At 52.9% G+C, this 21,424-nt stretch overlaps 1 protein-coding gene across 10 annotated transcripts in view; it reads right to left on the bottom strand.

Annotated features, from left to right (window-relative positions):
- Nucleotides 1-21,424, bottom strand: part of AMPD3 (adenosine monophosphate deaminase 3) — a 56,187-nt gene that overhangs the window by 22,727 nt on the left and 12,036 nt on the right. For 9 of the 10 annotated variants that reach the window (XM_036029015.1, XM_036029016.1, XM_036029014.1 and 6 more), the window contains exons 3-7: nt 13,186-13,390; nt 9,560-9,722; nt 7,168-7,387; nt 5,218-5,347; nt 1,283-1,477 (exon numbers count right to left, since the gene is read on the bottom strand). In XM_036029015.1, the coding sequence (XP_035884908.1) occupies nt 1,283-1,477; nt 5,218-5,347; nt 7,168-7,387; nt 9,560-9,722; nt 13,186-13,390 (913 nt within the window). The remainder of the gene's footprint in view (nt 1-1,282; nt 1,478-5,217; nt 5,348-7,167; nt 7,388-9,559; nt 9,723-13,185; nt 13,391-21,424) is intronic. The other variant, XM_036029018.1, reaches the window with a different exon arrangement.

Genomic DNA, 21,424 nt, shown 5'->3' with positions numbered 1-21,424 from the left:
CCTTCTCAGGCCTTTGCAAGGTGGTCGTGCACACCGCCACGCTGAAAGATGTCTCCTACATCAGTTCTTGCATAAACTCTCAGAATGCCCTGGGGCCAGGCCCATGTGCCCTCTCCCGGTCAGCCTTGGGTCCTTCTGTGAGGCCCTCCGTGAAGGAGGACCAGGCAGGGGGCCTTGTGGCCTGAGCTACTGTGGCTCAAAGCCGGCCGAGTGAGCAGAGTACTAAGCAACTGAACAATCCATAACATGTGTCCTGTTACTGCTTAGACGTCAGAAGGCACTGCTTCCACCTTATGTCATTCTTCAACACATTCTTTTATTGTGGTAAAATACATATAACACAAAATTTACTCTCATAGCCACTTTAAATGCACAGTTCAGTATCATTAAACACATGCATGTTGTTGTGCATCTATTGTCTCCAGAACTCTCTCCATCTTGTAAAACTGAAATTCTGGGCCCACTAAACAAGAACTCCCCATTCTCTCCTCCCCACAGCCCCCAGCAACCTCTACTCTCCTTTCTGTCTCCACGAACTTGCCTGTTCTGGGTGCCTCAGACAAATGGAATCAAACACTATTTGTCCTTTTGGATGTGACTCCTCTGACTTAGTGTAATGTTCTCAAGGATCATCCCTACTGTGGCCGATATCAGACTCTTGTCCTTTTGAAGGCTGAGAAACACTCCATTGCACGGACAGGCCACATTTTGTTTTTTCATTCATCTATTGACGGATACTTGGGCTGCTCCTGCCTTTGGGGCATTGTGAATAATGCTGCTAGAAGCCTTGAGATGAAAGTACCGGTTTTAGTCTCTGCTTTCAATTCTTTTGGCAACATACCTAGGACTGAAACTGCTGGACTCTATGGTAATGCTATATTTAACTTTTTGAGGAAACTCCATACTGTTTCCTATAGTAGCTGCACTGTTGTTTAGTATTTTAATAACTTGGGAATATCAATAGGCATGTGGCATTCACCATTTTATAGGCAAGGAAATAGGAACGTAAGTGAGTTGCTTACAGGCACACAACTCCTCAGTGACGGAAGTGGAATTAGACCTGGGACCTGCTGACTCCAAGTGGCATACTCTTGTCCCCTGTCCCAGGGCTGCTCCCAGCCCCGCTGTGCTGAGGCCAAATGATCCCTCATGGTCTCCATGGCTAGAAGGGAAGGAGCTGCTTACACAGCCAGCCTCTCTCCAAGCACAATCGTGGCTCCATTTTGGGGGGCTGAGTCCCCAGCCAGGACCGCCGGAGGCACCGGGGCAGCCACTCACTCACCGCGTGGACATCGAGCGAATCCACAGTGAGGTCATACGGGTCCATGTGCAGGCTGTCGAACACCTGCCGCAAAGTGATCTTCCGGCCCTGCTTCTCGGTCACAATTCTGTCCGGCTCCGTCTGGTACGTGTGCTTGATGAAGCGCAGCAAGTGCTTCTGGTTCATGCAGGCAGCCGCATGGATGTGCGTGTCCACCTGCAACACAGAGCCCGCCGATCCGTGAGCCGGGGCACCTCCGCTGGCAACAACAGGTGGGACTCCCAACCCTTGAGGGGGAGCACAGAGCCTCAGCACCTTCTGGGCCGGGGAGGCGGCCCCCACCGGTGCCTGATGCCCCCTCCCCATTTCTTCTCTAGACGCTGGGACTGGTCTCCTTTCCTCTGACCTTGCTGCCCAATCCCCCTCCTTCCAGCATCGAGAGATCTTTTTAAATTGTAGGCTGGATCCAGCCACTCTCCTCATAACAAAACAGCATCAATGCCCCTCATGTCTTTGAGATTAAGCTCAAGCTCCTTAGCCTGGGATTCAAGGCTGACTTCAAGCCTTACCTCTGCCCTGCCCCGCCCTGTTTTCTGCTCCAGCCACGACACAGCCTTTCCAGGGGCCCCAGGCACCAGGCTATCCCACACCGCGTTGCCCGTGCACTCCCTCGGCCCAGCATTCCTTCCTTTTTACTCATGGCTCTCATCCACCTGGAAATTTCCTGCAGCCTCCACTTGAAAGCCAGTCCCAACCCCCCAAGCACCGCTGATGAGCCTCCCCCTCACCCAACCTGGGAACCTAGCACAGACTCTGTGCTGTGCATGTCCTCCTGATCCACTCTTATTTTCCCGTCTGCCCCTTCACTAGACTGGGAGCTCCTCAAGGACAGGGACCATGTCAGAAGCATCTAAGCCTCCAGCACCATCCCCAGAGCCTGATACAATGTATTAATGAAATCAATGGATGGATGAATAAAACAAATGAACAGGTATAATAGGTTCCAGTAGTTTTGATAATATCCACATCCTCATATAACACTGAGAGCCCACAAAATCCCACTCTACCTACTGACCTCTCTTAGACCCCCAGAGCCTTCCCTTCAGCTACCAGCTTCAAAGAAACAGAGCCCTAGCTAAGCTGAGGGCAACCTAAGGTCACAGTGGGCCTTCTGGCTCCCCTTCCAAGCACCCAAAGGGCCTAAGAGAGGTTCCCAGGAGGGTGGCAGCAGCCTCACAAGCCAGGGTGCTACTGGCTGCCACACTGCACTCTGCAGTTACTTCTGCAGCTAACTGGGCACTGTGCCAGGCCTGGGAATGCTGTCCATGCTGGCCGGGCATCTCCAAGTCATGCCAGGCCAGACATTTGATCTACTGAACCTGTCAGAGCATTATACCAGCCAGCCCATGTCACTCATCAAGGCCCTTCCTGCCATTAATACAGGAAGACAGACCACTAGACATCAGAGAAAAGAAACAATTCCAACCACCGAAAGCACACTACAAAGGCTCAGGCACCTCAGGGATGGGCTGGGCTCACGTGGCCACACGGGAAGGTCAGCTTGGCTTAGCGCAGCCAGACACAGCTGGGCTCAACCACCTCAGCATGACTCAGCACATCCTGGGTTTTCCGGCCATCACCTCCTGCTCACCAGTGACACACTGCAGGGGTAGAGTATGTCTTTGCTCCCCTGAGTCACAAGATGAGGGAGGAAAACAACTGGACAATCCAGGAAGCATCCAAACTTCAAAATCTCCAAGATGACTATTTTGAGAACACATAAAAGGCCTCACTAGATGTCAGTGTTACAGAAGAGACAGACCCCGACCTTTAGGCATCCCAGCTCCAGGAGGTGTGCTGGCCTTCAACCATGGAGCCAGGATGAAGAGAAGCCAGGATGACATGGGTCCGGGATGACCAAGCCAGGATGACGCACACCGGACCACCACTGTCCCTCTCGGAATGGGCTGGGCTCATGTGCACGTAGAGGACTTTTCAGCCCCCTCCCTTGATCTCTTTGTTGTCTTCCCCTCTCCCTCCTTATAAACACCTCTGCCTCCACTGAGAGATGGAGATGGGACACGAGTCCCCCATCTTCCAGGTGGCCAGGATCTGCAAATAAACCACTTTCCTTTACATCAGCAACTGCCTCAAGTATTGGCTTTCATAGTGGCAAGCAGCCAGACCTGCGTTCAGTTATAGTGTCACAGCACAGGGGTCAAGGCCATCTCTGTCCAGACCGCACATAACCCCAGAGTGACAGGGAACCCTGAGGATAGGCTCTGGGGTGTAACAGAACCCCACAAGAACTCTCTCATACTGTAGCCAGAGAGCAGCTGGTCGGCCCAGAACACCCACTGGGGCCCCCTCTCAGAAGCAAATGGGGTTGGAATCGGTGCTGCCAGCAAGGACCCCTGGACCCAGGCAGCAGGAAGCCGTCAGGCCCAGAGCATTCACACACAGCGGGCAGGACAGCGTGGTCCTGGACACCCATCTGGGCACGTGCTGGGCATGCAGGGTGCATTTGGGCGGGGCTGAGAGGAGCCGCTGTAGACACTGAGGCACCCACCTGTCTGAACACCTGAGACTCACAGAAAAGCACAAATGGTGCTTGAAGGTGAAAATGCCAGGTAGGTAGTGTCTACATATACCCTTTCACCTCCATCTACAAATCCCCAAACACTTCCACAAGACTCACAGACCATGAGCTGAAGCCAGGCTCTCATTTCTTAAGGACTCCGTCTAAGTGGGAATCCATGCCAGGTGCCAAGATGCCTAACAGACATGAACCTGGGGTCTCCCCAGAGGGAGCCTCCTGCCTACCATTGCTGAGTGTGGCCAGCCTGAGCTGGGCTTGCCCAAGGGAGCCACACCCTCCCCGGCCGAGATCTCCCTATCAAAGGTGACCCAGGGAAGGGGCAGTCCCCCAGTGGTCCCATCTGGGACAAAGGGCCCTGTGGAGGAGATGACTATACTGTGATTCAGGTGCGATCATTCCTCCTCCCAGCAGGTAGCCTGATCCCATCCTCCTCCCCGTGAGCTTCTCTCCCAGCTAATTACCATTCCCCAGCCACTCCCTGCTTCCTGTGAGAGGCCCATGGGCCTTGCGAGATCCAGAACCCCACACACCTCTGCAGCCTCCCTTGCCCCCGCCTCTCCCCCTACACCTGAGCTCCAGCCACACTGCACTGTGGCAGTTATGCTGACCCAGGGCTCCGTCCCTCTCCTCTCTAACACGACTCTCCCCCTCCTGGCATTTGCAGTGCTGTCACCTCTGCCTGGGATGCCATCGCTTCCTTTCCCAGACCCCACCCTCTTCCTGGTTAAATCCTACTCTTTAAGTTGTCTCAGTTCCTGCCTCTCCCAAAGCTGCTCCCGTCACATTGACTGGGAACTTCTTATGGTGAGGAAGTGACTCTTGTTCAACATCAAATGCCCCATGCTTAGCACTAATCCCTTGCCTTGCTGTGTATTAGTTAAATGGGAAAAAATGGGAAAGCCAGAGACCAATGTCATTTACCACATGAGCCCAGGCCAAGCTCTCTCAAAGGGGCCGAGAGGGAGCATGTGCTTTTTAAACACGCCTGATCCCAAAGGAAGTGAAAGCACAAACTCCCAAGTCCAAAGAAGTCAGCCTTTTTTTCTCCATGATGAATTTAATACATCCCCTACCTTCACATAACTGGCCTCAACTCACAACCAATCAAGAGGTCATGTCTACTTTCCAAGCAAGAGGGCCTCACTCCAACAGATACACAGCAGGGATACCCAGCACTGTTGGAGGCATCGTGGCCTGATGCACGGAAGGCAGCACACCGGTCTTCCTTCTGCACATCACATCACACTGCCCTGCCCAAGGAAAGCCACGCAGCAGGCCGACCCCAGACGGGCTCCGCACATGCCAGTGGGTTGAGAGGGTGACTGGGAGGGGTCTGCACACTGGCCCACGAACGCACCTTTCTCACATTATAGAAGTCTCGGTGGGGGTTACTCTTCAACTCTTTGAACTCAGACATTTCATTTAACATCTCATGAAGGCTGAACTTGGATTCCAGAAAGTTCAGTCGTCGGTGACAATATGTTTTCCTGCAGATTGGGAAGGGGGAGATACCACAGTGAGGAGAAGTCGAGTCAAGCTCTCCAGCTTGGGGACCTCCGATGTGTGCAGGGGCCGACCCCTGGGTGGAAGGTCAGGATGGAGCAGGGAGGGCTTGAAGAGGTTCCCCAGCAGCCCACCTGAGCTGTGTAACCACATCCACGTGCTCTATGAAATGAGGGGGCAGCTGGCCCAGGGCAGTGGAGCTGACTTTGCAACCTCATACAGGTTCTCTGACTTCTAGCTCTATGTGCTTAGGCAATTGGTCTTGAACCTCTACTTCCCATGAACAAATACAGAGCTGGCAGTGCCCAAAATTAACAGGAAGGTTAAATTGGTTTATGCATGTGAAGGGCCTGCCTCTGAGCAGAGTGGACACTCAATGAAGTCTCCCTCCTTCACCCTTTCTTTTTGTTTTCCTCCCATCTACCCTCAGACACTTCAATTCTTTGAAAGGAATTTAACGTCTGCCCAGGAGACCAATAATACAGTCAAGCTCTCAGGCGTGACCTGCCCACCTTGGCGTGCAGAGAAATCACCGTCTGACCAAACGGTCTCCCCAGACCCCGAGACCCAGGGACCTCCCAAACTCTGAGGTTTGCATTGTGGGCAGATGGGGAATGCAGAGATGTTCGTTACTAAGACACAAATCTCTGCTAAAACCGGTGCCCCCACCAGCTGGCAAAAAACCCATCGGGGTTAGGGTGCTCACTGCTTGAGGCCAACCGCCATCCCACACCCAGCCCGGATGCCTGGCCACACGCCTGTGTCCACAGCCAAACGGAACCTTCAACCGCAGTTCGTGCCATCTGCTTCCTTGCGCCCCCACCCACAGCAGCTCCGTTAGCGTAGCTCAGGCAGCCCCAGAGAGGTGCACAGGAGAGTCTCAGGGATTTCAAAGGTCATCTCCCCCAGGCCCTGTGCCCAGCAGGGTTCAGCCTAACAGCCACACCCTCACTGTCTTTCCCCCTCTCTCAAGGCTTTCCCTCAAAGGTCCTCACACTGCCTGAGGCAAGCCTCTCAGGAACTGCCCTCCCCACCCCCAAGTCTTATCTGCCCTCAGATCAGTGGGGGGCAGGAGCCACCTGCCCATCCCCCTAAAGTCCATTCTCCTCCCTTGCCTCAGGCCCATTCCCAGCAAAACCCAAAAGGCAGGGCAAGAGAGTTCCTCAGGGGTAACCAGCACCCTCTCCCTCCCCCAGGCCCTTCGCCCTGCCTGGGCACACACAGCACAGCCACTCGGCATCCAGTCAGTCATGCTGGACGTCCATGGCTGATTAGCTTAAATGCTCACCCAAAAGTGAGGGGCCAAATTCAAGAAGACAACCTCCTGCCAGGTTAGTACAAGCCAAGCCCACAAGCATCCCAGGGGTGTTGTGGCACAAAGCTCCCAGACTCCCTGCACGCTCCCCTCCAGAAACACAGAAAACCCAACATCGGAAGCAAGTCTTCATCACTCCTCCACCATCTACAGGAATGGCCCAGGCTGGTAACTGCAAGGCTGTCACCGTGCCTGGGAGGAGCAGTGACAGCCATTCTAAGGTGCGCAGGTGGCCACCAGCAAACAGAAGCTCCATCTCCATGCATGTAGAGGACAGGTGAGACCAGCTCCAAGAATATGCCAGCCCGTGAAGGAGAATTGTTGCAGAAACCCACAGAGCACTGGGTAAAGGGGAAACCACTCTTTCTGGGATGGTTTCAGGGCAGGAACACCCAGAGCAAAGGGGTAACCTAGATGGCTTCTCCCAGCCCCTTTCCTACAGGAGAGCACCCGTACAAGGAGAGGCAGACTGAGGGAAAGCAGGCTTACGTGGGGCCATCAGTGATGAGGGCCAGGATGTGGCTCATGTCCACAGTGTAAGTCTCCAGGTCGGGGTAGGGCAGGCTGTGGGGCTCCTGGCGCTCCAGCATCTTCTGGTTATCGTACACAAAGAGGATGCCCCCCTGCATGCGGACCAGGTAGCCCAGATTGGGGGGAGCATCATCTAGACAGTAAGGGTCTTCCTGGGGCAGTGGGAGAGGGTGGAAGTCTGCAAAACAAGATTGAGTGATGGCCAAGTGCCCTTGACCTCCTGAGCTCATGTGAGCCCAAAAGTCACATTCTCGGTGAGGCTTGTCCTGGTCATCCTATATAAAACCCAACTACTCCCCTCCCACCCCTACCCCCCCACCCCGCATCTCACACCCCCTTCCCTGCTTTATTTTGCTTCCCTAGCACCTACTACTATATAAAATAATTTCACTTAGTTATCTTGGGTAGTATATGTGTGTTTGTTCCCTGCTGGATCCCCATTTCCTAGAGCAGTCCCTGGAACACGGCTGGCAGATTTTTTTTTAATTCAACTGAAATGAGCTGAAGCCTCCTGGGCACTTCAGGGCCACCAGGCATTCTCAAACGGCAGCTGTGTCTTCTAATAAAACGGACAGCAGCTGGGAACCCAGGGAGCACGACTGCCCCAGTCCTCCCACATCTTCCCGAGCCCAGGGCGGCCAGGGGGCTAGGTCAGGAAGCCCCCTGCTCCTTCCCCACGGGAGCATGGCCCAGGGCTTGTGTCCCAGACAGCAGGGAGTGCCAATGGCAGAGCTGTCTGTGCCCACCACTATGGGGTAAATTAGCCCATGGCAGGCAGAAAAGTACTCCTGGCTACATCCCAGCTATGAGACACTAAGCAAACCACTTTACCTCTGATCCTTTCTGCTCATCTGAGGATGACACCCCCTGCCTTAACAGCCTGTTGTGACGGTGGCAATAGAGGGTACAGGAAGATGCTTTGTAAATAGCAATGCCAGACTCATAAATTATAGGGCATTATTTTCATGATGACTTTTCCTGGCTTGTCATAGGCTCTCTCTCTGGCCAAGGAACAGGTTCTGCTTAATAGCAGTGGACCTGGGGGCTTCCCCTCTGTACATCAGCCAACCCCACATACAGTCCAGCTGCCCAGACGCCAGCCCAGGCAGGAGGAAACCCTGGAGTCTTCATCAAAGGAAGCAACCAGTGTGGGGTGCCCTGCCTGGGAGTCCCCCATCAGTGCTCGGAGCAGATGTCAGGCATCGTGGGCTGAAGCAGCACAGAGCTGGGAACTGAGATGCCCCTATCAGGCACGGCCACAGGACACTCAGGAGTCCCTAAAACATGCCAGTGGCCTGCGGGACACAGGCAGTACAACAGCCTGGGTGAAGCCGCAGCCTCCACCCCACCACACTCATGCCCAGGACCCCCGGGTACTCTGTTCTGTATAAAGTGCACATTTGACAGCCATTCCTGTCTGCCCTTTCCCAAAACGTGGCAGGTGTCACCAACTTCCCTCAGAAGGGCTGGGATGTACCCAGGGCCCCAGGGGTAACAGATGCTCCCAGGCCAGGTCTCAGAGCTTCAAGGAAGCCAGAGATGGCACCAGCTACACCAAGGGGGCAGGGGGCAGCCCACTCACAGGCCCTGGCACAGACCACCAGGCCCTCGTTGGGTGCCCCCACCAACTCTCAGTACTGAGGTTTCCTGTTGTCCTCATTCGCATCACTTTCCTACCATCTCTGCTGCTCCTGGGCCCTTCGCAGGCCAAACGGATCCCTCCAGAAACCGTCCTGCCCTCGCTGACCTCCCCTCCCCCAAACCCCGCAGCACAAACAAAGCTGCCAGTTATCGAACACGCACTAGATGCCAGAACTGCGCGGAGTACTTCGCCTGCCTTCCTTCACGTAATGCTCTCAGGAGGCCCAGAGGATAGGCATTGTTGGTATTCCCATTTCACAGCTTGAGAAACTGAGGTTTGGGGAAATACCTTGCCCAAGAAAGTGGCAGCGCTTAGGTCAGAATATAAAGAAGTAGGTTTGACTCCAGAACCAACTTCTCCTGCCCCGGAACATGCCCACTGTACTTACCCCCACCCCACCACCAGTGAGGCATTTAACCGCTGACTGTGTTGTTTCAAATACCCAACAGGAGCCTGCCTGTCTCCCTGGGAAACTTCCAAACTCCGGACTGTGTTTCCGCTCTCTCCTAACTTCCACAGCTCAGCCCCACGCAGGGTGCAACACACAGACTCAGTCTTGGGGAAGCCAGCAAACTCAGTAGGAGAAACCAGCATCAGGGCCCTGCCCTTATGGCACCATCCAGGGGAAATATATCCAGCTAGTGAAATGTCCTGACCAACTCTTGGCCGTGTCCCACTTGAAACCCCACCTGCAGCCCGGCAGCGTACCTGGGAGGACCTCCGTCAGGGGTGCCGTGTCCGCCTGTGGATGACCCAGGTACTTGGCGGTGGTCCGTGGGAAGCGGTGATAGGCGAGTCGGGTATACTTCTCCCGGATCATCAGGGCCTTGGCCAGGCTCTTGGCAGCCTGCTCGTAGTCCTCCACAGTGATCTGCAGAAGAAGGTGCACAGAAAAGAGTTCACGTAGCCAGCCTGAGACCACTGTCCTTAGCAAGATCTGCCGCAGGGCTGGCCCTTGGCTGGTAGCTGGCAACTTGGGTTTCGGAAGCATTCCCACCATTCCCTGACTAATCAGAGTGGTTCGCTGTTTACACAAACACTCTGTTCACACACACATTCTGGTGTAGGCTGAACGCCCAATTTCCTTCTGGGAGCCTGGAATGCGGGATGTGCCATGCAGATGTGTGACCAGCTGCAATAAGATCTTTGGGCGCTGAGTCTCTAATGAGCCTCTGTGGTAGATGACGCTTCACACATATTGTCACAATCTGATGCTGAGGAATTAAGTGTGTTGCGGTGACCCCACTGGGAGAGGGTCTCCTCCAGACTCTGCCTCAGGGGCCTGTGCCCTGGGCTGATTTTGCTATGGATCCTCTCACTGTAAGAAATCCTAATGAGAGTACAGCTACGTGCTGAGTCCTAGGAGTCCTCCTGGCAGATCACTGACCCCGGGGGGTAGTCTCAGGGACCCCCAACACAGGAGGAGAGTTAGGGCTGCTGGGAGGGAGGCAGGTACTGCAGCCTGCACACCTCCAGGCCAGCCCCCAAGGCTGCTGACTAAACCACAAACCTGCCGCACCTGGCACACACAGAGGGAAAACCTGGACTGTACACCTCATGAGGGTGAGTATCATCATTTTCAGTTGAGAAAATATATGGGCCCTTTGGAAGTAAAAATAAAAACTCCTGCATGCTCAGTGTGCTGCTATGCCATCCCCAGGCTTCCGATTCATCGGTCAATTGTCAATCACCCCAAGTCATCAGTCAACAAGTGCTAATTGGCACACGTCATGTGCCAGACTCTTTCTGTAGATTTGATTTGGTCCACACTGAAACCCATCTTACAGACAGGGGAACCGAGACCCGGAGAGGATAAATCCCTCGGCAGGAAGTCACAGAATCAGAGTCCGATCTGAGTGATTCCCAGTGCCCAAGGATGTCTGCTTTCCCAGGGCTGCCTGCTGTCCAAGGATGCATGAGATGAATTCCCACCTTCCAACGAGCTCACTGATCTCAGGCTGTTTGGGAAGGACGTGTGGGGCAGAGTCCAGATGTGCCTGGGAGACAAGCAGCCAAACTGTCACAACAGCGGACAGGGGACACGGCCAAGGGGGGGGACAGAGACGGGCAGAGAGGAGCGTGGGGAGGGCTGAGGCCTGACGGTGTCCTCCTCTGCTCTAGTTCAACAACCATTTTAGTTCTGGAGTATTTTAAACACAGAGACAAACACTGAGGATAATATGACAAACACCCGTGTATCTTCCTTCCAGAGAGAGCAATTTTAATATTTTTCATCACTGTTTTGATCTCTTGTATGTATGAATGAATAAATCATCACAAATACAGCTAAAAGTTTGCCCTCTTCCCTCCCCCGCACCACTCCATCCTCAGAGGAAGGAAGTTGGCATATATATTTTCCATGCCTCTTTTTATACTTTTACTAAATGTTACTTGTTGTTTCTTGCTAAGTAAGTAGCTTCTCCTCCTTTCCTGACCCCAAGTGTCCCCATGCAGGTGGGTTAATTCCACTTTAGTCCTTCCTGTGGATGGCTTCTGAGAGCAGCGGGAACGGGTGAGCAGACACAAACACCTTAGACAAAAATATAGCCCTGCCAACAACGAAGCCAAACACTGTCTGCAAAACCGAAGGACTCAGCGCGGCAAGGCTCAGGCCATAGCTGAAGATGTCCGAGAGGGTGCTCAGGGCCCCAGTGGACCAGCAGCCACCAACCAACCTGTAGCCTGACAGCAGACCCCCCTGGGGGCCAAGGAGATCTGCAAGGTCAGCCTGCCTGTCACAGACTTGTAGCTCTCTGGAGCCAGCTGCCCGGTTCAGGAGCTCCATGCCCTAGGACATGCCAGCCAGGAGACTGACTGAAAGAAGCCGGTTCATGCCCCAGGCCAATGTCCTTCCACTCAGCTAGCCATCAGCCCACCTTGATTTTCCCTGTCCCCTGCTCTGCCCACACATTGGAGGCTGGGTGGACACCAAGGGCTCCTGGTCAGGATGCTGCATCTTCAGACAAGGCCTGCAGTGTTTCCAATCCAACCAAAATCCCCACCCCTGGGGGCTGAAGAAAGATACTGTGCATCCACATAGTGAAATACCATGCATTTGTAAAAAAGAACAAGGAGCTTCTTTATCTATTGATAAGGCATTATCTCCAAGATGCACTGTTAAATGGAAAAAAGCTAGGCTCATTTATGTCATGTGTATAGTAAACTACCATTTCTGTACGAATAAATAAACTATGTGCACATTCATTGTAAAGTACACGGGCTGTCTGTGAGAACACACAAAAACCAAAAACCAAGGCTGTCTCTAAGAAAGGGAATTGGGTGGCTGGAAAACTGATAAAATTCTTGTGCCTTTTAAGTCTTATACCATACACAAGGATTCTCTATTACCGGACAAATAATATATATATTTTTTCATAGCTAGGGGGAAATGTGTAAGAAGAGCAGTGAGCCGCTCTGCTTCCTCAGGTGTACTATATATTCTAAACCTGCAGTTAAAAAGAAAAAGGAACGAGGATAACAAGGCCGACTATGGCACGCTCAGTAGGCTGAGGGCCAGGGAGATAGAACCAAACTTAACCCCAGTGCTAACTTTAATGATATTTCTCTTCCCAAATGAGCAGTAAAAATGCATCATCCTACTGGGTGAAATCAGCACGTCCTCAGTGATGTGGTGTGCAAATCAGCATGTTCACTTTCTCCTGAAGACCCTCTCTTCCTACTGGGTGGGCTGGGCTATATTTAAGGGTACTGAGCCTAAGCATGTGGGAAGAGCTGCATCGGCAAATGAATCAACACAAGGACTTTCACTGCATTCAAAGACTGGGAATACTACAGGGCCCAAGCTGGCCCCTTCCTTGACGGGCTAGCAGGGGTGTCCGACCTTTTGGCGTCTCTGCATCACCCTGGAAGAAGAAGAGCTGTCTTAGGCCACATATTAAATACACTGCAATACATAATCACAAAAACATCTTATAGTGTTTCAAGTAAATTTACGATTTTGTGTTGGGCCACATTCACAGCCACCCTGGGATGCGTGTGGCCCGTGGCCGCAGGTTGGACACCCCTGGCGCTATAGGGTCAGAGAAGATACAGAACTGAGAGACCATGACTCTGGTGTGCCAGCCCATAGCCCTTACAAGGGATGGACAGCACCCTGACACACCCACACCCCACATCCTCAGCCAGGGCCCTCCTTCTTCTCCGATTCCTGTGCCTCCTGCCCACTACCTCCCAGACACCTACAGACCAGGCCAGGCTTCATGGCTGGGCATAACCCCAACGGCCCAAGGGACCCTAGCCTCTGTGCAAGGCACGAATAACCCTCACACACCCCCAGGGAGTCCACAGAGAGCGGAGAGGGGGAGACACCTTACCCCGGCACAGTAATCTCCGCTGATGGTTACCCGCTGGTACTCGGGCATGGCATAGAGCGCTGGCATGGCCTGGGAAGGTGCTCCAGGGAGCACAGGGGTTGAGGGAGACATGACCGGAGTGGCTGTCGGGGGGCCCTTCCAATCTTGCTGCGTTGGCATTTGCAGAGACAGGGACTGGGACCGAATCATCTTGAAACTTTTCTTTCTAAAAGCCAAGGACAAGGAGAAGCGGGAGACATCAGTAGCTAATTTGGGCAAGTGATAAAGAGTCTTGTTATGCACATGGCAGGAGAATTTTGCTCTGATTAATCGCTGATGCTGGCCCTGCCATTAAGAAGATCTAATTATCTGTGCCTTGCTCTTACATACGTCTCTTTGCATAAGATACAGAACAGCCATCCAGATACCCATCCCTTTGGTCACTGACAATAGCCGTGGGCTGTCTGCACTGCACACAGAGCATTAGAATAGGCGGTGTCTCAGGAGACAGAGGGCAGACCACCCACGACAGGGGAGGTAAGGACAATGTCAAACCAACCAGCATGCTATCTTCAGATAACCCAAACTCTAGTCCCAGCATACAACCAGTCTCAGGAAGGACCGTGAGCAGGCTCACAGACAGAAGTTAGAAAGAACTTCAGAGAGTTAGAAATTCGGGGTATTGGAGCCAAAAGACATTATGATGATGGACCAGAACCTCTGGCTTGTTTCATCAAAGATTCAGGGGCCCGGAGACGGGAGACGGCTTACTCAGAGTCAGGAGGCAAGGTGGTGGCTAGCCCTCAGCCTGCTGCTCCCTGGTACCTGCCCCCCCGTCACCCCTGCTGCTCCTTCCTCCAGCCTGACACATGCGCCCTCCCAGCTGCTCCTGCTGGCCAGGCACAGACATGTGTCTCTGTTATGAAAAACGGAATGATTCAGCATCAACTTCAGGTCCCTCTGGACCTGTGTCACCTTGGCACCAAAATATGACTTCACAAACTCCTGGAGAAGTGGGCACAAGGTTGGTTTAAAATGCTATAAGCTCATGCTTATTTGCGATGCCGATCTGTGAAATACTCACCTTCCTCATTAACTAAGTAGTCACGTTTCAAATGACACCACCCCAAGTCCTGGGATCCCAGGACAGGAGTTAACAGCAGAGAGCTGAGACCCTGAACACTCTCCTCTCCTGCGTCCCCTTCTGCTTCCAATGGAACGCAGTCCCCTAGCATTGCCACCCCGCGGTGCCCATGCTAGAAACAAGAAGACCGGTTGCCCTACCTTGTGCCAGAGGGCCCAGCAGCCTCACGGATATTTATCCCACAACTAGGGCCGACAGCCACCAGCAAAGGACTTGGTGGCAATTGTGCCCCACCACACCCCTCCATTTCTCTAGGCACCTGTGACATCTATAGGGTGTGGAGAAATTGGTTCATCTCTAAGAGAGCCTCATGGCTCACAGGAAGCAGCTGTCTTCTTCCTGGCTCTTGGCCAGGTCTTCTCACAGACCCAGAGACTGTTTTTCAGGAACCACATTTCCTTCCCCTGTTCATACACCCTCTGCTTGCCGCGGCTCACCTCTCTGGGGACAAGGCTGTTTACACCTGGAACAGAGGCGGCCACTTCCCAGGAGTCTGTTTTGCCCTGCCCGTGGCCCTGCACAACAGGTGCACTGGGCTGTTTGGGAAACTCAGCCTGAATGAACTCCAGAAGCCTTGGCCCCAGGCTTCCCCCCGCCTGCCATCCATTCATCACATGGCACTGAGCCGAGACTGCCGTCAGTCCATCATCACCTCGACTAAGGAGGTTCTCACTTGGCCATTGTTTGGACACTCACACTTAGAGGAAGAGCCATTCATTACTTTGGACTCCCTGTCACATTCTGACAGGCTCCCTTGGGTCCCCTGAGACTGGCTTCTGTGTCACTCACATGCCTGCCAGGTCACTGTTCTTAATCTCTATGCCAACTTCTGCACATGCCTCAGCCGGGGCAGCCTGATGGCTGGCCCTGCCGAGGACAAGCAAGGTGACATGTAAGGTGAGCAACAGGTAAGAATGGTATTTTTTTTTTTTAAAAAAGCCCCCAATGATCAGAAGGCTGACTAAGCCAATACCCCATCCGGATTGTCTTAGGAATGTCCATATTCTTCTGCCCAGTGAGGAAGCCAGTATCCACCTGCTAATGTCCAAAGAATTCTCCTTCTTGAAGACATGCATGGCTCCAGCGGTGGTCTTCAGGTGAGCGTCCGTTGTCACATGTGAACTTCATTGGGCCAGAGCTCAGACTTTGCAGGCTCAAGGCTTAACAACAGATGAGCCAACCCCTCCTGAGGGCCCACTCACCTTAAACAAGGACTCGGAATAACCAGAGCTAACCCTAAGCTTGTATCTCAGAAAACTGGGAAAGCTAAACAGAGCCCAAGGAGAGGGCCCTGTGTTCATTTCCTCCTGCCGCACGACGAACTGCCCGCAGCCACGTGGCTTCAGACAACACCCGTTCGCTGGCTCACAGCGCTGCAGGTGAGAAGTCTGGGCGGGCACGGCTGCGCTCTACGTTCAGGGCGTCAAAGGCCAAAATCAAAGTGTTGGCCACACTGAGCTCTTACCTGGAGACTCTGAGAGGAAATCCACTCCCAAGCTCATTTAGGGTGTTGCCATGTGGCCATGGACTGAGCTCCCTGGTTCCTTGCTGGCCTGGGCAGGGGTCACTCCATGCCTGCACACAGACCCCTCCATCTTCAAAGGCAGGCATGGCATGTGGTGCTGGTGCTCCGAATCTCTCTGACCTCCCCGTCTATAACCAGCCTGGGAAAGCTCCCTGCTCCGAGGCTCATGTGATTAGGTGAGGCCCACCCGGGAACTTCCCTCTCTGGAGGTCTACCATGCCATAAAGCACAGCATAACCCCAGGAGTCTGTGATGTCCAAAGGGTCTGGAGATTATGGAGGGACATCTTTGGGGGGGGCCATTTCAGAAAGGCTGCCTACCATAAGCCCATATCTCGTGTGCTTCCTACACAACCGAGGCTCAGCCAACAACTGTGAAAACAGCAGCTGTGTGTGTGTGTGTGTGTGTGTGTGTGTGTGTGTGCACATGTGCTTCTGTCCCTCTTAAGGCCACCCGAAGCCCCCCGTGTGTCACAACAATAGAGGGTTACCATGACCGTCATCTGAGTCAGACTCATGGGGTCTCCTGGCTGCAGAGGGCTTTGAAGATGATACGCTCCAACCCTCTCATGAAGGCAGCTGTTGCTTGAATACCTCCAGTAACAGAGAGCTCACTACATTTCTGAATAAGACATCAGCATTCAATCATTATTCAAAAAACATTTCCCAAGCACCTACTCTGGGCCAGGCCAGTGCTAGGCACATAAACACGAGGTAAACAGAATATGATCTGTTGCCACTGTTAGAAAGCACTTCCTTAGGATGGGCCAAGATCTGTCTGTTTACAGTCCCACCTGTTGCACCTCGTGCTCGCCCGGGGCACCAGAGTAAGCCAGCTCACTCTGTCCCAGCTGGCACACCCCCTCCATTCCCGCCCACAGGCTCACCTGGCAAAAACACACTCCTGCCAAAAAAAGCTGGCAGGATGTGGGACTATGAGGACACCAGCTCCAGGCGAAGCCAGGGAGCCCAAAGGGCCAGGGAGCAGCTTCGTCCTCCTGGGCCACAGAGACCTTCTTCCCCAACCAGGTTGTCAACACGAGATGATGAACAGCACATCTCAGCTGCTCGGATGCCCCCTCCTGCCCTATGGCCCTTGGCTGCCCCTGCCATTCGCCATGTCCCCACCCCTACCCTGCTCCACTCCTCAGCCCTCCTCAGCTTCTGGGAACCAGGCATCCCAGAGCCTTTGATTGTAACTTTTGATTAATATGCTAAACCCAAGTTAAGACCCAGCGTGCTCTTTGCTCTTCTAGAGAACAGCCAGCATCTTCCCAGGGAACTCTGAAGCCCACTGCCCTGTGTACTCTGACCAGAGGGCTTCCAGGCATGGAGGGGCACCAGAGCAAACCTTTCCCCATAGGCTCTCAACCGCATACTGTGAGTCAGGGGGCCACCCATGGACCTGACTCCATTCAATAAATGACCGTGTGCCACGCCCTGGAGTAGACAGACAGAGAAAATATAACCCTGACTCCAGCGGCTGACTGGTGCCATACAGCCCAGCATAATCCAGGAGAGCTGTCTGTCGATGTTCAAAGGGTCTAGAGATTAGAGGGACATCTTTGGGGGCCGTTTTAGAAATGCTGCCTACCATAAGCCCATATCTTGTGTGCTTCCTACACAACTGAGGCTTAGCCAACAACGACGAGAAAAGCAGCCATGGGTGTGTATATATGTATGTGCACACACATGTGCTTCTGTCCCTCTCAAGGCCACCTGAAGCCCAACGTGTGTCACAACAATAGAGGCTTACTGTGACCATCATTTGAGTCTTAGAGTCACTGATGGCTAGACAGACTCACACAATGGGGTCAGTGCGGTGAGAAGCCCTGGATATTTCGGGGTCCCAGGGCAGACACCTAATCCAGACTGGGGGTGGGCATGGTGGAGCAGGAGCACCAGAGAAGACTCCCTGCATCATTCCCTGAGGGAGAGAGGGACATTCCAGAATTGGGAGGCTTGTTCGAACTCCTCCCACCCACACACTCACGTCACTCTGGCAGTGCCTACCCCTCCAGATGAGGTACTCAAAAGGCTCCAGGCAGGAGTCACAAGCCAGCACTGGTTTCACTAACAACCTGAATCTGACTGCCATTAGGTGGGGCAGGCACTCCCCACCCCCCTCAGGCTCATCTGCGCCTACTGCTTCCACTGTCGCTGCACTGACCCACGTGGAAGGGAGGACCCCAGGTCTGAGGAGCACAGCTGAAGCGCCGACACCTTCTCTGTGATTGAGACCAGAGGCCCCAGCCTATCCGAAAAGGAGAAGGTGGGAAGAGCTGACCATGACGCACGCTGCATGAGGGGCCTACAGGAGGCGCATGCGCAGGGCACTGGCGCCCCCCACACAGTACTTACTGCTCCACCTGCACCTGCAGGCCAAGTGACCTGCCAGCTGACCAGGTGGGTGTAGCTTTGACTAACTTATCCGAAGCCCATCAGGTGTAAAGACTCGCAGCCTCAAGCCCAGCCTTCTCCTTCACTTTCCTCTGACAGACAACCAGCCCTCACCTACGGCTGCCCTTCCCCCCTCCCTCCAGACCAAGGGAAGGTCTCCATTCGCCTGCCTCCTCCCATCCCCTTTTCCCCAGTCCTTCCCAGCTGTCCTTCCTCCCAAAGGTCCCAGAGGTCAAAATGCTCCATTCTCAATGTGAAGAGCAGACAAACTGACTCTTTCAAACAAAGCTCCTCTGTCAATGGCCCTGAATCAACAAGTGACCTACCCGACTGAAGAAGTTTCATAAAATAAAATGAGGGGCTGTGCTCAATTCATAACAAATATCTGTTTATCTACTTTACTCCATACATTCTCGAGGGAGCAGCTGTTCTGGAGAGCTAAATTTTTCAGATAACGTCTGTCCCCTTCATACCCTAATTTTTAAAACTTCCAACTTCGGTGTGGCTTTTTAAAATATAAATTATAATTCCTGTATATTAATCTGAGCATGCTGAACGTAACCTAAAGTTCTCTTGGTGACTCTGGGGTCTTCACTGTATCATCCATCTTCAAGGCATTTTGCTCTGAGACGCTGTGCATCGAATTCTTCAGAACCAGGGATGTCCAGGACAACTATGAATGCAGCCCAACACAAAGTTGTAAATTTACTTAAAACCTTTTTTTGCTCATCTTCAGTTTTCATCAGTGTTTGTGTATTAATATGTGGCCCAAGACAACTCTTCTCCTTCCAGTGTGGCCCAGAGATGCTAAAAGGTTGGACACCACATATTGGCTCCTTTAATTCTCACAAGAAAGACCCTTTGACTTTCCTCCTTGTGCAGACTGGAAAACAGCTCCTGCAGTTAGTTAGGAGCTGGCCCAAGGCCACTCCACAACAAAGGATGGGGCTGTCTTGTGAACCCAGTGGACTGGGTCCTCAGCTTGGGCTCCTCATCCCCACATATCATTTCTGTGACCCCATCTCTAGAAGTCCTTTTCTCACTGCTAATCTGCTTCCCTAAATTTGTCACAGGGTGAGATAACTGAGTTTGTTGAATCTGTGTAAAGTAATAATAAACAGGAGATCGAAGGTGAGTACTAGGGGATGCCAGCTAAAAGATATGGGGTTTCTCTCGGTGATGAAAAAGATGTTCCAAAATTAGTTGCACAGCTGTGCAAATATAATAAAAACCATTGAATGGTGCACTTTACATGGGTGGAGAGTATGTTATACAGATTATGTGGAAGAAGCAGGAGAGGCAAGGGAGCACTAATGTGCACTTTGGTTGCTCAGAGATTTTTCCTGTTGTCAGTGTTGGCTAAGCTCCAACTCCGTACTTTGTGGCATGGGTGAACGAACACAGGCCAGGTAATATGACAGGATTCAAAGTGAACAGAAGATAGCTCCTGGGTACCACAAACTGTTCCTGCCTTCTTGTCTTTGCCTCCTGACTTTGACTTCACAGAGAGTCCACTCACCCCCTCACCTTGAGCCAGCCCCACATCCCAGCAGAGACCTGGACAATGTCATCTCCTCAGGGGGCAGGGCGCTGCAGCAAGCCCTCCCTGCTGGCCTCCCAGTGGGGGCCTGGCCTGTAAAATCAAGTGCTTCTCTGAGCCGCCTGGAGCTCTGGCTCTCTGGACTCGGCCCCCAGTTCGGGAGGGGTGATGTTTGAGCCCCACTCAGTTCTCACAGCGACTAGAATCCTCCACATAGAATCCTCCACAGCAAGCCGCCATGTTTTAGGTGCTCATCTTCCTTACTCACGGATCACGTTTTTCTTCTTTTTTGTAAGAAGCTGTCTAACTTCCTGGTTCTAGCTTGTGCTTTTACAATAGACTTAGAATAGTTTTATTTGGTTTTGTTTTTAGTGAGAACAATAGAAAATGGTTGTAACAATAAAAAAATAATTTGAAAAGCCTTCTCCAAACACCAGGAATATTCAGGAGTATCAGAGGAGCCAGGGTGGGGGAGGGCTTTTTCAAAACTGGAAACCCCACCTCATGTCACAATTTGAAACACAAATCTACCAACTCTGCATTTCTGGAGACCTGCTGCTGGCTTCGGGCCTGTGGGCTCCTGGCAGGAGGGCGCCATGTCACCATTTGTATTTCAGAATGTCAGGGAGGAGCGACAGCTGAAGAGGAAGCTGCGGAGAAAGTTCCTCCACAAGTGTCCACACCTGAATATTTGCACAACAGTACCCCTACTGAGCAGGGAAACTGAAGGACAAAGTGGGGGGTGCACGGCCCCAGAGGGCACTGACACATGGACAGGGAGTGCAGGGACCAGGCTGTCGTTTGGCAGGAAAAAAAGCCAGTGGGTAGGATGGAGCTTTGGCCCAGCTTCCCCCCATTTCATTCAGAAGCTGGCAATCCTATCCTGGGGAGCAATACCCAGTGTGACTTCACTGGCACGGTTCCCGATGGCACCACAGACCCCACCCCTGCCGAACAAGGGGAGAGCCCCGGGGCAAAGTGGGAGGGGGGTCTGTGTTCAAAAGACGTGAATTTCAGTTTCTGCTCTGTCACTTACTGGTTATGTGTCCTTGTGCAAATTCCTCTGAGCCTTATTTCCCTAATCCGCAAAACCGAGGGCATAAGAATATCCACTTGATAAGCCTGATGTGGGGATTAGGGAACGAAAATAAACCGCACAGCCCAGCACTTCACCCACAGTAAGAGGCAGCTGCTACTGCTGCCCATCTCCACCTGGAGGCTCACTGTGACCCAGGCCCTGTCCCCAGCCAGGTGTTCATTCCCTCATTCCTCACAACACCTCAGGAAAGCAACTACTATTACCATCCTCATTTTGTATGGGAGGAAGAAACTGGAGTACAGAGAGATTTCCTAATTTGCCCAAGGTCACGGAGCATACTAGTGAGTGGCAGAACACCATGGACAAGGGAGCAGTGGCCACCCCGATGTAGTGTCTGTGGTGGCCACGGGGAAACAGGATGGATTTGCCTCACCACACAGCTGCTGCTCACCACCACAGGCTGAGTCCTGGGCGTGCAGTGGGAGCCAGACGCCGTCCTCATGGCCTTCCAGTCCACAGGGGCAGACAGAGGCAAACCGAGACCAACGCAACCTGCTAAGTAGGGATAGAGCAACATTTCTGGAGAGGGGTTTGCGAGGAATTTCTGGAAACC

The sequence above is a fragment of the Phyllostomus discolor genome, chromosome 6, assembly GCF_004126475.2.
Source record: "Phyllostomus discolor isolate MPI-MPIP mPhyDis1 chromosome 6, mPhyDis1.pri.v3, whole genome shotgun sequence".
Classification (NCBI taxonomy): domain Eukaryota; kingdom Metazoa; phylum Chordata; class Mammalia; order Chiroptera; family Phyllostomidae; genus Phyllostomus; species Phyllostomus discolor.
Note: the sequence above shows the minus strand (reverse complement) of the source record. Positions and strands in the feature narration are given on the sequence as shown.